General features: G+C 42.0%; 1 protein-coding gene across 2 annotated transcripts in view; it reads right to left on the bottom strand.

Moving 5' to 3' along the window:
* Positions 1–17309, bottom strand: part of Cenpj (centromere protein J) — a 33700-nt gene that overhangs the window by 2216 nt on the left and 14175 nt on the right. For both annotated transcript variants that reach the window (XM_040740675.1, XM_040740676.1), the window contains exons 7-16: positions 15612–17226; positions 13443–13575; positions 9810–9975; positions 7941–8183; positions 6287–6371; positions 3156–3220; positions 2820–2933; positions 1095–1235; positions 938–1022; positions 731–851 (exon numbers count right to left, since the gene is read on the bottom strand). In XM_040740675.1, coding sequence (XP_040596609.1) covers positions 731–851; positions 938–1022; positions 1095–1235; positions 2820–2933; positions 3156–3220; positions 6287–6371; positions 7941–8183; positions 9810–9975; positions 13443–13575; positions 15612–17226 — 2768 coding nt within the window. The remainder of the gene's footprint in view (positions 1–730; positions 852–937; positions 1023–1094; positions 1236–2819; positions 2934–3155; positions 3221–6286; positions 6372–7940; positions 8184–9809; positions 9976–13442; positions 13576–15611; positions 17227–17309) is intronic.

Raw genomic sequence — 17309 nt, 5'->3', positions numbered from 1 at the left:
AGTTGAGGGCAGCCTGCCTTCTGTGTCTCATCCTGTTTTTGGGATTCACTTTTGAACAAATAACTACCTCTCCCTTCTCCTGAGTACTGAGCAGACTTGCTCTAAATCCCGTTAGCACACATTGCTTCTAAACCTCACAGTGCAAGCATGTGCCTCACCTGTTCTCAAATTGTCTGTGTTCGCTTCTCATTCAACTCATTGAAAATTCAAGTCACTGGTATATTTTGTTTTGTATTTGGGAGGGTGCATGCACCCTTGCATACAGAGCCAAAGGAAGGCTACTTTATTCACTTAAGACAAGGTCTCTCAGCCGGGCAGCAGTGGCACACGCCTTTAATCCCAGCACTCGGGAGGCAGAGGCAGGTGGATCTCTGTGAGTTCGAGGCTGGGCTGGACCGACAGCCTCCAAAACAATACAGAGAAACCCTGTCTCGTAAAAACCAAAAAAAAAAAAAAAAAAAAAAAGACAAGGTCTCTCACTAAACTAGAAACTTGCCATTTGGACTAGGCTCACAGACTATTGAGCTTCCAGAACCCACCTATCTTTCCCCCTCCCCCATCTCCAATGCTGAGGCTACAGGAACATGCTTCCATGTCTTTTATAGGATGGTATGTTCCCACTTAGATCTTCATGAATGCACAGCAAATGTTCTTCTCTACTGAGCCAGATACCCAGCTCCAAATGTTTCAGATTTTCTAAAAATGGAGAAACATATTAAAGGTGCCATACCGTTGCACTCGGACAATTGTACCATCTGGAAAGATGCTCTCTTCTTGACCATCAGCAAATAAATTCTTAACGGTTTGGTCAGGAAATGTGATTTCTTTTCTTCCATCTGGGAAATGCTTTTCTGTTTTAAAAATGGTTGTTAGCAATACATTTTTAAAAGGAAGGTTAGAATTTAACAGAGTAAGCAAAGTAAGTTTGTATTTGTACCTATTTGTCCACTGGAGAAATGTAAGACTTCAAGGCCTTCTGGGTACGTGGTGTGAGTGGTCTGAGCAGCGGCATAGTAGTAGACCTGCAAAGACATTTAGTCACATCGCCCCTTCTCCTGAGATGCAGCTGGAAGCAGCACCCTGAGCATACGTACCACTCTCTCATCTGGCATGACCTGCTTCACGTCACCATTAAAAAATGTAACAGTGATGCTCTTCCCATCTGCACTCACTTCTTTCCGAGTTCCATTGGGAAACAGTATAACCCGGGACCCATTTTTATAAACCTTTTCTACCTAAAAAGACACAAGGTGATTATCAGTAGGTAAGACTTCCTCCTGAGACCATGCAACAGAGATATGAGGAATTCCCTGCCTATTTACACATGTTCAAATTCTTCACAATAAAAAGTCAAACATTTTCTAAAATCAAAAGTAGAGAACACCTTTGATTCATCAGGTTTATGCTTTTCTGAGTTTGTTGTTGCTGTTCATATTCTATGTATACTAACAGAACTCATCTAAAACAAAACCTCTCCTTAATAACTTGGTACCCTATAGGAAACTCATAAAATATGGCTACTTTTTTTTATCCTCCTTAGTCTTCAAGGCTAGCCTGGACTTTGGCCTTATTTCAGTTAAATGGACAATATCAAGGTGTATGAAACAGATCTGTCCCTTAGTCACCTGCCCCAAACAAACATCATTTATGTCCCTTTTCACTCTTTCTTTTGATCAGCACACCTACTTTTTCCACTTAGAAACATCTGTAAGGCTAAAACATGGACCAGAGCGATGGCTTACAGGGGAAAGGCAGTTGCTATCAAGCCAGAGAAAGTGAGTTCAATCCCCAGAATCCCTGTGAGAGTTGTTGTCTGACTCCCCCATTTATTCAGTGGCATACACATGCTCAACACAATAACTGTAAGGCCAAGAACAAAGTTATGGTAACAGGCCTGACTCCAGTATTGCAGTATTACAAAGACCAGAGAGGAGAAAATCCAGGCCTTCTAGCTCTGTGTGATGTAAGGATGAAGATAAAGGGACAACATTCCTCCTTTTGTATACCGCTAAATGTTCAAGCCCCACAGTCCTGAAACTAAGCACCATTCATAGCCTTCAAGATCAATGCTAGTCACATACCAGAGCAGTCACTGATGGGCCACATGCATAATGTTCTCTCCTATTAGTACAATGAAGCAGAAAAATCCTTACCTCCTTCATCCTAGCAATCATGCAACACAGCATCATTCGACTTGTGTTTGTGGTGATGGTGTAAGCCACACAACCAAGTAAAGAACTTAATACTTGATAATATGAAACAGCTATGTGTGGTTTATGTGCTTTCTGTGCTATGCCCTTATTTTAGAGCATACTCCTATGTGAGTTTACACGAACACCACACTATGTGTTTATGTCATCACTGTCTCCTGTGCTTGAGTTCATCTTGTCCCGTTGTCCATCTAGGCCTCAGGACAACAGCTCTGCCATATGCATACACACCATTGCTCACACACCCCAGGCCTGAGTGGATGATTCATTCTACGATGTTCCTATGACAATATAAGCTGCAACAATGCAGTTCTCAAAACAGGACCGTTGTTCAAGTGACACTCTTCAGAGTATAGACTCCTTATTTTAATGCATGTTTATCTGCATTGTATCACATTCCTTATTTTTTAGATGACTTATTTTTATGAGAATTGATTGTTGTTTTGCCTGCATGCATGTCTGTGTGATAGTATCAGTTGCCCTGGAACTGTAGATACAGTTGCAAGCTGCCATATGTGTGCTGCAAACTGAGCCTGGGTCCTCTGGAAGAGAGTCAGTATTCTTCACCACTGAGCCATCTCTTTAGTATTTTAAATGAATACGTTTTACCTTTCCATCAGGATGACTGATTTCTCCCTGAATTTCTTCCTCTTTTTCCTCTTTGTTTTTATATTCAAGATCTGGGAAGTTTACTGGTTCTCGAGGCTCTCTGGGCAAGGCAGCCTAGAAGACAAGATATTTTAAGCAGTTACAATGTGTACCTACTAAATTAAAAGCTAGATTCTAAAATTACGTGATTCTAAGCCCAATGTTTATTGTTATATTAGACAACATTTACAGTGTTAAATAAAAGCCCTCCTTTATACCTGGTTTAGAAACTCAACAAATCCATTTCAGTCCTGAATAAGGTACATTCACATATTTAACAATATAAAAAAGATTTACTTGTCCTTTATCCGAGCTGCCTAAATCACGAGGAGGCACAGACTTGGATCTTCGAGTTAGATTCCCTATTAGAATATAATTGTCATAAATTAGTTTTAATACTTAATGAAAATAATTTATTGATCTGATAAAAACATTTCCTTTGGGGGTCAGTGAGATGGCTCAGCAGGCAAAAGCACTTGCCACCAAGCCTTGAAACATTAATCGTTGGAACCCACATGCTGGGAGGAGAGAACAAAGTCCCACAAGTGTCAGCTGCCTTCCACATGAGCACAATGGTACACACATACCCACACAAGACACAAAACATTTCCTTTACCAGTGCTGTTTTATTTAACCCAATCTTCTCGTTTCATTTACTTATGTGTATGTGTGAGTTTGTCTGCATATACATAATTCACTCAGGCATTCAGGTACTAGAGGGAACAGGAAGACGGCATCAGATCTCCTAGAGCTGCAGTTATAGGCAGTGTGAGCTACACAATGTGGGTGCTGGGAGCAGAACTTGAGTCCTCTGGGAACAACAATAATGGATTTAGAAAACACAACATCTATAAGATTAGTATATGGAAGATGGAACAAAACTGAAATAAAAGAAACAGGAAGAGTGAAGAGGCTTGCTGTATGCCTACCAGTGGGCAAATAGTAGCCAGGCTCCAGGATGTTTGCTCTGTTTGGATAGGACACAAGAAGAAATGTCATCCTTTACTTCACAAAGCAAGTGTGCAAATTGTATTATACAACTACAACTGTCACATCATTTGTAACCTTTACCTCCAAGAGAGATAATTCTCCCCTTTTACAGGTGAGGAAATGAAACCAAGGCTGAAAGGATAAACTGCCATATGTATAAAGCAGACTCAGAATCAAAGCCCTGCCAACTCATTACATAGCAAATCTAATTCTCTGTTACGATCCAGCATGAGACTGACCCCTCTAAGTATCTACAGCCAGGCCAATCAAGGAGACAGGAGCACACACAGATTTCTAGGTGCAGGCTCGCCATCTGCAGTCCTGTACAGAGAGACACACTTGACTTAAGAGGGAAGGAAGGAAAGTAAATCACAAGTGCTGCAGGAACAGCCAGGCAGATTCCACAGGTGGTGTGGTTCATAACCTAATAAGGAAAACTTAAACAACACAGGATGCTGGAGAGATGGCTCAGCAGTTAAGACCCAGATTCAGTTCCCAGCACCTACGTGGCAGCTAACAGAGCATTCTGTAGCTCCAGTTCCAGGGCCCAGCGCCCAGGGCCCAGGGCCCTCTTCTGGTCTCTGAAGGTACCAGGCAGGCGTGTGATGCATATACATACAAGCAGGCAGACCATCCATATACATACTTAAAACAAATGCCACCATGCAGAAAAAAGGAGACCCAGCAATATTAAAATAATTTGGGCTAATCAAAAGAAATAATGAGCAGACACAGGCCAGCCTTATCTTCACAGCAAACTCAAGGCTAACCTAAGCTATATGAGACTAAGCAATAGGCTGAGAAAAGATATTTATGATAAAAGATCAGAATGGTTAAAGTCCTAGATTAAGTTATTTTCTAAAGAAATCCATGGCTGAGGAGATGGCTAAGTTGAGTATATATCTGCCATACATACATGAAGTCCTGGGTTTTAATTTTCTGTAACAGGAAAATTCATATAGCCAACCAGCAAAGGCATTGGTGTTCAGTATATTTCAATAATCATGGAAATGCAAATTAAAACAACAATGGCAAGAGTTACACACTTACCTGGCTGGCAAAAACTAAAACCTGACAGCATTATTGAATATTGGGCAAGTGTGGAATCAAGTACTTCTAGCTATTGAGAGTATAAAATGAGGGCTAGTGAGGGTTCAGCGGAGAAACGTGTACCCTGCCAGGAGTGACACTTGAGTGCCATCTAGAGGACTCACATGGAAGGGAGGAACTGACTCCTCCTACAAGTTGTCCTCCCCGTCCTCATGTGCAGCTCACAAACCACACTAAATAAATGTGATAAACTTAAGAATATCCTAGCATGTTTTGGAAATATTTTGATATAATCTATTGACATTAAAGATACTCTACCAATTGCCCAGTTATGCTAGCTCTTGCTATGTACCTAGAAAAAAATGTATGTGTGTACTCCAGATATAGACAAGAATGTCCATTGTATAGCTGCAGCACACACTAATTAATACAAGTGAATCTGAGGAGGTTGGAGAGACAGCCCAGCAGTTAAGAGCACTGGATGATTTTGCAAAGGACCTGTTCAGTTACCAGCATCCACCTGGAAAACTCATAACAGTTATAGGAACAGTGTGAAACAATTTGTCAATTGTATGGGCACATGTAGGGGTTTTTTTTTTGTCTTTTTTTAATATATGTTTCTTTTTCTAATTTTGTTTATTTGCATTTTTTTTAATGTATGAGTGCTTTGCATGTATACCTGCATGCCAGAAGAGAGCATCAGATCCTATTACAGATGGATGTGGTTGCTGGGAATTGAACCTAGGTCCTCTGGAAGAGCAGCCAGTGCTCTTAACCACGGCGCCATCTCTCCAGCCCAGGCACATGTAGTTTAAAAGAATAAACAGGCAGGGAATGCTATCAGGGATTATCTGAGAAGTAAGACTGATACAGAGACCCTAAAACACTATACCCTGCCCCACACACAGGGTTGTTTCCAGGAAACTCATGATGGGGTAGGGAAAGATTACATACAGTGCAGGCTCCAGAAGAGGAATGCATCTCAGGAAAAGCACTCAATTCTGACAGCTATCTCACAGCTAAATGAATAGATGCATATTTCCTGGCCTTTGCCTTGTCTTTTCCCTAAAAGTTAACCATTATAGTCTGCCCATGTTCCTTTACCAGTTTGTTTCCTAACTCCTTCTAAAACAGAGACTGAGGTAGCAGTGTACGTGCTGGTGACGCAGAGGCTCAAGATCATTCATTCCTGTTTAACCCCTTGAATATAGTCCTCTCTCCTCTTGCTGCTCCCATCCACCTCGCTCTAAGCCACACTCTCTGGCAGCCCAGATTGGCCTGAGCCTGTAGTGACACTCCTGACAGTGGAGTAATAGGTGTGGGTCATCCCACTCAGCTCCAATCCCCTATTAAGTTCTCAAATGTAAAAGGGTTGTGCAGCTTCTTACCTTGTGCTGGCAAATATTTTTTCTTACATTTCTCTACCTGGGCTCCTGAAGAAACATGACTCTTTTGAAATTGAATAGGTGAGTTCTATAATATGAGAGATAATTTTTAATATAACTGTTAGTCTACACTTCATGTCACTGAGTAAAATTAACTCAGTTAAGAGCTGTTCATCTACACTCTGATTTACCACAGTAAGCCAAGTAAATTGGTGGCTATGTATCTAGGAATGAGGCACACACCATCCCCCAACTCAAGACACACAACCGACCTTCATGTCAATCAGCCTCTTGTTCCTACTGGTTGATGAAGCCATCTGACACTCCCCCATTGCCAAATCTGTCCCCATTACCAGCACTGGCAGGCTCACCCTACCACCATTCTGCTCTGTCTAACCTCAGCTAGGACAATCCCAGAAGTTGCCACCATCAATTCTAACAATACCTTCAATAAACAGGTGCACTGATCACAAAGATTTAGACTGTGGGTGTTCACAGCCAACAGTTCGCCAGTTATCTCTAAAGAGTCAGAGTAGCTTCTTGAAATGGTAAAGTATTAAAACTAGGAGGCCATGACTTCTACAGCTCCTTTCAACTGCTCTGGCCACACACAAAGCATGGAGAGATGTTGAGAGCAGTGGCAGTTTGGGGCTTCATCACACCCTCTTCCATCTCCTCTCCACTGGGAAGCTCCCATGATAAAAGTATTGTGAAGGCAAGTGAATGCCTCTTCCAGGGTATTGTATCCTGTCTTTCCAGGTCGTTCCTCTAAAACCCATCAGTGTCCACAGTTAGAGAGCACACAGGATCCTAACAGTCTGTTGATCCACATGTTTGCTATGTCCTCCACCTGTAGCCTTCAGCCTTCTGATACAGCTAATGTTCATGGTTCACAAGTCACTCTTACACATTGCAAACCTGCATACCCCCCCTCCCCAGGAGCATTCACCTTTGTCACTCTCCAACTCTATCAAAACACCTCAACAACAGCAGCAGTTACTCATTCAGATGCATGATCTCCCACTGCAGCCACAAACCAGCCTTCCTTCCTGCTGTCCTAGTTTGCTTTCTATTGTTGTGATAAAGACCATGGCCAAAGCTGGATGGGGGCACAGGGTCTCCCAAGCATAGTCCAAGATAGGAAGTGAGGCAGAGAAGTGAGGCACTACTCACTGGCTTACTCTTTATGGCTTACTTAGGTGTCTTGCTTATACTAGCCAGGACCACAGTAGGCTGGGCCCTCCCATATTAATCACTAACCAAGCAAATGCCCCCACCAACTTGCCAATAGGCCAATGTGACAGAGGCGGCATCTTAACTATGGTTTCCTTGTTGCAGATTACTGTAGTTTGAGCAGTGTACCTCCCTAGCACCCTTAGTTCCACTCAGATAACTCCCCACATCTACCTTTTTTTCTCTGCTTCCACCCTTTCAGCTCAGGTGGGTGTGCTGGCTCCCTGAGAAATTAAAGTTGACATTGTAACTGCAATGCTTTTGACTTGGGCAATTATCACCCCCTGAACATTTTCTGAACATTTGTGACAATCCTGGATTTGTTAAACACTAACTTCTCACCCTCAGGATCCACCACTCCATTTCCTGGCTTATGAGTTTAAATGTACAAACATTTACCATCATCCTGATTTGGCAAACCTACCTTGGGGTCATCCTTTTTTGTGGCTGTCATATATTGGCAGGCTTTGGGGCCGCTCTCAATAGCTTCTGCTCTCTTCCAGGCATCTAGTCGGAATCTTTCCATTACTTTTATCTCTTCTCGGAGGTCTGTATTCTCTTTGATTAGCATTTCTATCTGACTTCTGAGACGACCATGTGCACTTGACCATTTTGTCTCCTTCCTTTTCAAATCTTCCTGTAAATCTGTTATTTGCTGTTTCAAAGCCTCTCGAAAGAAAAAGTTATTAGAATTAATGTAATGGGAGAAGAGCTGCCTCAATAAAACAAAGTGCCAGCCTGCCACTGACAGCAGGAGAGGATGCCTGGTCAGTGAACAACACTGGCTTTTCAGGAGCTGGGATGTGGAGGTCAGGTCAGTGCTCACCTTACAATGTCAACCATCAATGATTCACCAGTGTGGCGTGAGGGGATGCAGCCTAACCTAAACACTACCTAAAGCACCAGCAAAGAAAAATGACGTGAATTCTTGAGCCTACCCTGAAAACAGACTGGTTGAAATCCATGAGTAAGGCTGTCCTAAGGTGGCAAGTGACCTTGTGATGCTCACAGTCAGTTCCAAATTGCATCATTGTTCAATGCCCCACCCCTTCTCATTTGCATTAGACTAATCTTAAAAATATTAGCGGGATGTGATGGCGCATGCCTTTAATCCTAGCACTAGGGATGCAGAGGCAGGTGGATCTCTCTGAGTGCAAGGACAGCATGGTCTATAGAGTGAGTTCCAGGACAGCTGTTACACTAAGAAACCCTGTCTTGAAAAACCAAAAAAAAAAAAATTAATGAAAAGAAGCTAATATTAGGAAAATGGAGGAGGAATGTGGCTCAGGGGTAGAGTGCTTGCCAAGCATGTACAGCCCTGGGTTAGAACCCCAGCAGCACAACAAACGAGAAGGAGGGAAAGAAGGAAATGAGCTGGGAATGTAGCTCAGAGGCAGAACACTGAGCCTAGGTTCACTCCCCAGTAGTGAAAAAAAGAAGGAAATGAGTTGTTCTAGACGGAGTAAATGGAGTGAAGAAACTGCTAGACATGTCTATGAACAAAATATAAATGTACACACAGAAATCAAGACTAAAGTCAGGACAGAGTGTCATCAGTGATTTGAGATCTACAACAGAGAAGCTCAGAGAACAGCACACAACAGTCTACCAAATATCATTGGCAGGTCACTTTATTAAAGACCCAAGAGCACAGAGTGACTGAGAGCTGAGCTAGGAAGCTAGGAAGAAGGGTGGAAAGATCCCCACAGGCCTTTATCAGGTGTTTCCCAACAGAAGGGAAAGTGCTCACTTTGTACCCTGGAGACGAGTGCACCAGTTCACCTCACATGTGACATGTGGCTTTCCTCTGACCATGCTCATGTCTGCCTCTAAGACGAACAGCACTGTTATTTGCCCTATCATCTTGTAAATTTTGGAACTAAGCCCTAGTTAGTATATGGGCATAAATATTGTGAATGAAAAGAATGAACAGCAGTCACTGTGGGATAGGTCAAAATGAGGGCACAACATTGAACTGGTGCACAGCCACCTTCTGACTCCTGGGTTCCACAGGATCTTTGTAGGAACTCTGCTGGCGAGTCAAGGACTGGTGACTATCTCAGAGTCAGATGGAAATGTTCTGATGTGACACGGGCACCTAGATCTCTCTCCACCCACCCACTTCTAGAGATAGAGTTTCACCGATAACCCTTTCTACCTCATCCCTGTAAGAACTGGAATTAGTAGCACACATGATACCCACCTCACACCTTCTTTCTGAGATATCAAGTAACTCTAATGGGTTAATAATCGTTGTCTTTGTTATCCCTGCCTGTGGTGTAGAACCAGATACCTGTATTTCCTCTCGCTCCTTCTTATCTGGAAATGTCCTGGCAGCTGCTGTGTACTTCTCAAAGACTTTGCGTTCCTTGTGTAGTTTCCTCGTCTCCTCCTTCTTATATTCTTCTATTCGAGCCAGTTCTCTTGCCTTTTGTTGCTCAAAGTCAGCAATTTCTTTCCTACAATGAACAAGTCATGATGTCATGGGAGAATCTCAGGATAATGATCCATGTGTACCTGAGAGAATGCAACCCACCTCTAGGTGAAGACATACCCTTGTCTCCTCCCTCCAGGGTTAATCCATACACCAGTTAAACACTACCCAGTTGTAGAAGGTTATGAATGATTTTCCTACCATAATGGACCATCTGTAGGCCACAAAACAATTCTCAGTAATCTAAACGAAACCAGGCAAAGAACCTTCTCTAGCCAGAATAGAGTAAGTTCCAGAAATCAGTACAAGTAAAAACTATCAAGTATACTGGAAAGACATAACTCTGAGGTTTGTTGTTGTTCTTTTTCTCTGTGGAGGGGGCAGGTGGTTGGTACAGGTCTTATTCTATCATTCTGTAACCCAAGCTAGCCTCACATCTGAGGCATCCTCCTGCCTTAGCTTCCTCAGTGCTGGGATTACAAGTCTGAGGTACTACTCCCAATCTTTTTGTTTGTTTATTATTTCAGATTTCAACCTATTTTAAACTTCAATTGTGTATTTGTGTTAATTCATGATTACAAAACACCTTTTTCTTAGAATGATATAAAGGCATGTTTCTTTTGGATGTGTAGGGTACCAAGGCAAAAGTATTGAGTTTCTGTACATTGTACTTGAGCAGTTTGTAATAGCAATTTGCCAGTAACAAACAGTAATAGTAAAATATATTTACACTCCTAAAATTTAAAATCTGACTCCATATGTATATGTGTATAGAAGAATTAGTGCTTTTTTTTCAGCTGTGTGAATATGCCCTAACCTCCAAATTTTTTTAATGATTAACTTCAACTTTAAAAAAAAATGCTGTATAGTGAGTCTATAATGCTGTGTCAGTTTTTAAAGCTAAAAGCCCATTTTAAACATTGCTTTCTATGCATATATGGGAAACGACAAAGGTAGGTAAACTGTACTTCGAAAGTAGTTTTATTTTAATGTCGTGTTAACTGTTCAAATTAAAGCCAAACAACTGTGGGTTTTTTTTTTCATATTATCTTTTTTTTTTTTTTTTGGTTTTACGAGACAGGGTTTCTCTGTATTGTTTTGGAGGCTGTCGGTCCAGCCTGGCCTCAAACTCACAGAGATCCACCTGCCTCTGCCTCCCGAGTGCTGGGATTAAAGGCATGAGCCACCACCGCCCGGTTTAACTGGCATTTTAAAGTAACTTAAAACAATGCACTGTTCCTCATTTTAAAATGTTTCTTCCAAAGGATCTTGGAGAAAATAATGACGGACTTAGACGGTAATATAAAGCATCTCTGGACAATTCTTATTGTCCTCGGAGTACAATAAAAACATGCCAGTGTATCACAGCAAGGCTGCTTTAAGCTCGGTTCTTCCTGTGTCAGAGTGTGTTCATGTTCCTCACTAGACTCACATGGGGACGACCTTGAGAAAGGAGAGGAGCTCACTGTGGTTAATTCAATGCTGTTCTGCTGTAAAATGGCCTGTCAGGGTTTCTATTGCTGCAACAAAACACCATGACCAAAAAGCAAGCTGGGGAGAATAGTTTATTTAGCTTACACTTCCATATTGCTGTTCATTATTGAAGGAAGTCAGGACAGGAATTGGGACAGGGCAGGAACCTGGAGGCAGGACTTGATGCAGAGGCCCTGGAGGGGTGCTGCTTACTGACTTACTATTCTTCAGGGCATGCTCAGTCTGTTTTCTTATAGAACGAAGGACCACCTGTCCAGGGGAGGCACCACCCACAATGGGTTGGGCCCTCCCCAATAATCACTAAATGAGAAAATACCTTACAGCTGAATCTCATGGAGGCATTTTCTCAACTGAGGCTCCTTCCTCTCTTACGACTCTAGCCTGTGTCAAGTTGGCACACAAAGCCAGTCAGTACAGGCCCTAACATGCTACCTAGGAGCATCCATGATACTGCTGAATTTAGGAACAACAAGTGATAGGCTAGGAGGAAAAAGTAAAAACAAACAAAGCAAAAAACTCAAAAAATCCAGCCAAGTGAAAGTCATGATTTATAAAGGGATCCATAAGATTGCTAAAAAGCCACACATGGACCCTCTGAATTCCTGTGGAGTATTTGATTAAATTCATTGTGAGAATATTGAGGTACAGCTTTTAGTGTTACTATAACTTTATAAAATAAAATTTTACCAAAAATAGTTATACATTCTGTTACTGCCAACATAAAATCTGGATCCAGTGACCTAATGTGTACAAATGCACTTAACGGTAGTCTGCTTGGCCACTATACAAAGTGATGAAGTGATGAAATTAAATGTAAACCTACAACCCAGAATACATTATAACTTGCACATACATACATACATGCATACATACATATATACATACATACATACACACACACACACACGTATGTTCTCAGCATGTATACCATGATAATCACTATGGTTTAACAAAGATAGAGTTCCCTTCTACAACAGACGTAAGAACACAATGACTAGGCTGATGTAAATGTAGAATGTGTGTCGATAAAGGATCGATTGGGTTCACTGACTTTGGAAGATCTGACTGAATATCCCTGGGTATTTAGACTTTGGGAATTTGTACAGTTGGCACAGTGTCTTGATTCCAGCTGATCAGAAATCCTCACCAAGTATTTTAAATAAATACTGATGTTCTGAGTCACCACACCCAGAGTTTTTGGTTTATTTATTTTTGGTTTTAGCTGTAGTGGAGAATGCACTCAAGCCCTCACATTTGTATATTCAGCCACTGACCAGCCTTGACTACATAGAAAGAAATGTGTAAACATAAACAAGAGGGAGAAACAGGAACAGAGATCTCAGTGATGTCCATGCCAGCCAAGGAACACTAAGGACCACCTGCAATCACCAAAAGGTGGATGGGGAGCATAGCCCAGCTGGTGGTCTGGACTTCAGCCTTCCAGCATGTAGCAGCACAGGTTTCTGTTAAGTTACCCAAGTCACGGGCTTTGTTACAACAGTCCTGGGAAAGGAGCTTGCTGGCCAGTTGCCACTGGGCTCATACCTACAAACTGATTTTTTAATTTCAACTTATCATCTTACCACTCAGAATTTCCTTTTCAAGTGTATTCAACTAAACTGGGTCATTTCATTTAATTTTAAAAAGTTTTGAGTCAGGGTTTCATGTAATCCAGGCTGGTCTTAAATGAACTGTAGTTGAGGGTGACCTTTAACTTGATCCTTCCACTATTGCCTCCCAAATCCTGGGGTTATAGAAGCATAGTGCCACACCTCAAGTTCATGGATGCTGGAGATCCAAACCCAGGGTTCTTCATGCACGCAAGGAAGCATTCTAGTAACTAAGATATATCCCCTTAATTAAAAATATATTGATGTAATAGAAATGTGTCCTCTTTTTCATTTATATGTTATTTATATTTTAAAGTGATCATAACTTTTAACATAGTCTTAAAGAAACAAATCATTGCATTTTCTCTTCTCACAGATAAGAACTTACCTCAGTTTTTCCAAGGCACTTTCTCGTTCAATTCGAAGTTTAGCTAAAGATGTGTTCTCAGCTTTAAATTTTTCTATTTCTGATTCCAACTCAACAACTTTCTCTCTCAAAACCTGTGATCGAACACTGTCACCTATGAAACAAATGATAAACTCTGAGCTTTACAGGAGCCTAACAACCAAACACTAGCCATCCATGAATCCTACAGCCAGGGAGGTTTACCATTGCACCTGTAGTCACTGCGTAAGGAACAAACCAGACAGGGAGGGGGGTAACGAGGAGACCTAGCTTTCTAAAAGACAGCAGCTTAACCTTAAGAAAGAGCCAAGGTGGACGGCTGCATGCCTACAATCCTGGCACTCAGGGTTACTGTAAGTTCAAAGTCAACAAAGGACTGATATTACAGGTAAAAAGAAACCAGTTAACATGAGACCTTAAGGGATAATCAATACCCAAACCAAAATGGAAGCTTTATTATTATACCAAAGAAGCAGCTGGGTATAGGTGTGCACCTGGAATCCTAGCACTCTGGAAATGGAGAGAACAGGATTGCAAGTTCAAAGACAGTCTGGTCAATATCCTATCTCAGACATTGGGGGTAGGAGCAAATTCAGATTTTCTTTTTCCTTATCAAGTGTGCTATTTTAAAATAAGTAGTTAAATTCTTCAAATGTTTTTACTTAAAAGTTATATGTAGATCTACATGTGAGTGTGGTGCCCACTGAGAGCAGAGGCATCAGACCCCTGGAGCTGGGTTACAAACAGCTGTGAGCCACCTGACGTGGTGCTGGGACCCGCCTTTGGGCCTCTGTAAGAACAGCTGTGCTCGTAACTGTGGGCCACCTCTCCAGCCCCACAACACTGATGCTTTACCCTCAGCTGTGGCAAGCAGCTCACCACTTAGTCCCACACTCCTCAAAGACACAGCTGGTCTGTACAACAGGGTGAAGCTGGGGTACACAGAACGTCACAATACATGTCCCTATCATAAGAAAAGTACATAGGAAAAGCATCCACAAGGAACCCCCCCAAGTGACATGGAATTTACCTTTGGAAATTTTAGCCATTGCTTTGTTACATTTTCAAGCATTCAAATTCCTTACAGAAAGTATTATTTTTATTTTAAACTGGTTAAATTATAATTTGTTTAAAGCATCCAATATGTCTAGCTAGATAATTAGAGTTTATGTGTATGTTAGAACAATCTTAAAATTTTATCTTAAACAAAGGGCTGGAAGAGATGACTCTGCTGTTAGGAGTACTTGCTACTTACTCTTCCAGAGGGATCTGAACTTGGTTCCTAGCACCCATTCAGGTGGTTCACAACCAACTATAGTACCAGCTCAGGGGATCTAATGCCCTCTTCAGGCCTCCTCCAGCACACATGTTCTTTTTTTCTTTTTTAATGTAAATTAGAAACAAGGTTGCTTCACATGTCAATCCCAGGTCCCTCTCCCTCTCCCTCCCACATCCTCCCACATTCTCCCACCAACCCCTCAGCCCCCTCCCCCAATCCCCACTCTTTTCCCCAGGGAGGGTAAGGCCCTCCCTGGGGAGTATCCATAGTCTCGCATGTTCTTTTTGTTAAGTGTCTTAAGTCATGGGAAATAATATTTCTGTAGAAATAATATTATAATACATATACACTTTTCTATGTGTGAACTGTTTCAGAGAGCATAAATGGGACGCATGGTAATGTTTGTACCACCAGGAAAAAGGGTAAGGTCAAGTCTAAGGAAGGAAAAACTGTAATGGTACAGCTCTCTCTCTCTACTCTCTCTCCTCTCCCTACTCCCCCACACACATACCCCAACCTTAGCAATAATTTGGAATTTCTCGGTTTCAGTTCCTAGCAGCCAACTACAAGTCACAAATATTTCATGGAAAACTCCTTAAATTATTTTTAAATGGCAGTGAAATACCAGTATCACACTGAAACACCACCCTTCTATGCAGCATATCTCCATGAAACTCACAAAGGTCCTCATCAGTCACTTAGTGCCCAGCTAGGGTATCAGATCCACTGTTGTAGAATTGTGATGTTTACTTTTAAATAACCCTCTATAGCCCAAAGGACAAAAATAGTGGGTGCTGTTGACTTGACTGTGCCAAAGATAAACCACATGAAAATTATATGCACATTTAACATTTTCTCATGCCTTGACTTACCTGGTGGTTGGTCTTGACTCATGTTTAACTTGGGTTCATTTTCCAAGTGTGAATCTAATTTGAGCTTTGGTTTCAAAGAAGGGAAGAATTTCACCATCAAGTCAGATGGAGGAGGGGGGCTTCTGCTCCTGTCAGACTTGTTGAAGTCTTCTCCCTTCTTGACTGGTGCAACCTTCCTTTTTACTGTTTTGTCCAGAACACAGACCTCACTCTTACTTGGGTACTGTGTCTGGGGTGTACCATATAGGGCCTCATCTCTGAGAATAACACTCTGTTTATATGAATTCTCCTCAAGGTCTGTCCAAGATCTTTCATCATCAAAGTCAATTTTACTCACATCTTGAGATGAGGGGAATCTCGGTGGCTCAGATACCTTATTTTTTAGGCTTTCGACGATGACAGACTCATCACTGCTGTACTCTTTCTCAGACAGATCCAGATCAGCATCTCTCCACTTATCTTCGTGAGTCTCGGTGTCCCTGAAAGGTCCTTTAGCACTGCGGGCTTGCGGGCTTTCCTCTCTGCTGCTCAAGACCATCTCCCCAGCCTCAGTGGACGGCTTTATGGTAACATCAGGCTGCTCCTCAGACTCAGTGCTACTGTCACTGTCACTGTTGGCAACATCATCATCACTTGTATCCCAGTGACTCTGAGTTTCAGCAGGGCTGGTATGGAAGGCTTTCTTACTAACTTTACAGGACAGTTCCCTCAAGCCATCGGGTGAGGACCCTGGGCCCAGTGGCAGGAGTAAGGCCTCACTCTTACTCTCGCATGCAGCATTATGGGGGGGACCCTCACTGCGGTTACTCTGCCCACTAGGATCCAGCTCATGTGCCTTCTCCTGGTGCACAGCCTTGACAGGAGTAGAAGACATCCTGTGACCTTTGTAGATCTGTTGATCCCTTTCTAAGATTTTCAATACAAATGAGGAATTACTAGAAAATGATATTTCATCAGCAGCCCGTTCCAAAAATAAAAATTCATCTAATTCCAAGTTTTCCTTTTCTTTTTCTAGTTCCCAATTCTCTATTTTTTTCTGGAGAGAAATGTCAAGGGACGAGTTTGCCTCCTTCACCGTCTCACTTATCAGGCTCGTAGGACCTGTGGAAAGAGGAAGTCTCTCTGTGCCCCGGGCCTTGTCCCACACCTTGCAACCAGAATCACAGGGCTTTACACATGCGGGTGCATCTTCCTTATTATTCGCTTGTACATTTCTTTCCAGTTTGATGTGGTGTCTAAATTGTCCATCACATTTCTTCCCCATCTGTACTTTTGGTCCTGGTGGAGAGAGGCTTTCCCTCATATTGATCTTAGTCACTTTGGCTTTCTGACTGAGTGAGACAGAACCAGCCTTGGTTCTAACTTTACTGTCCTTCTTAACAGTGGGGGTTTCTGCACACAGGTCTTTATTTATAAGAGCAGTTTTCCTCTGCAAGTGTTGTCTCTCTACTTTACACACCGATTGGTCCTCTGGTAGGCTCTGGCTACTCACTGGTTTACTCTCTTTCCCTTTTTGAAACTTAGATTTAGCATTAGTAAACCTAGCTAAACCTTCTCCTCGTTTTAAAAATGGTTTCTTGGGTTTTGCTTTTATTGGCAATGGTCCTTCTGATTCCTAAAGTAAAAAGACAGAATCCAGTTAATGTGCATCTATGAGTGACCTCAGTTACTTGCAAAGGCAGAGTGGTAACCACACTG

Source organism: Mesocricetus auratus, unplaced genomic scaffold (genome assembly GCF_017639785.1).
Source record: "Mesocricetus auratus isolate SY011 unplaced genomic scaffold, BCM_Maur_2.0 Super-Scaffold_100707, whole genome shotgun sequence".
Taxonomy (NCBI): Eukaryota; Metazoa; Chordata; class Mammalia; order Rodentia; family Cricetidae; genus Mesocricetus; species Mesocricetus auratus.
Note: the sequence above shows the minus strand (reverse complement) of the source record. Positions and strands in the feature narration are given on the sequence as shown.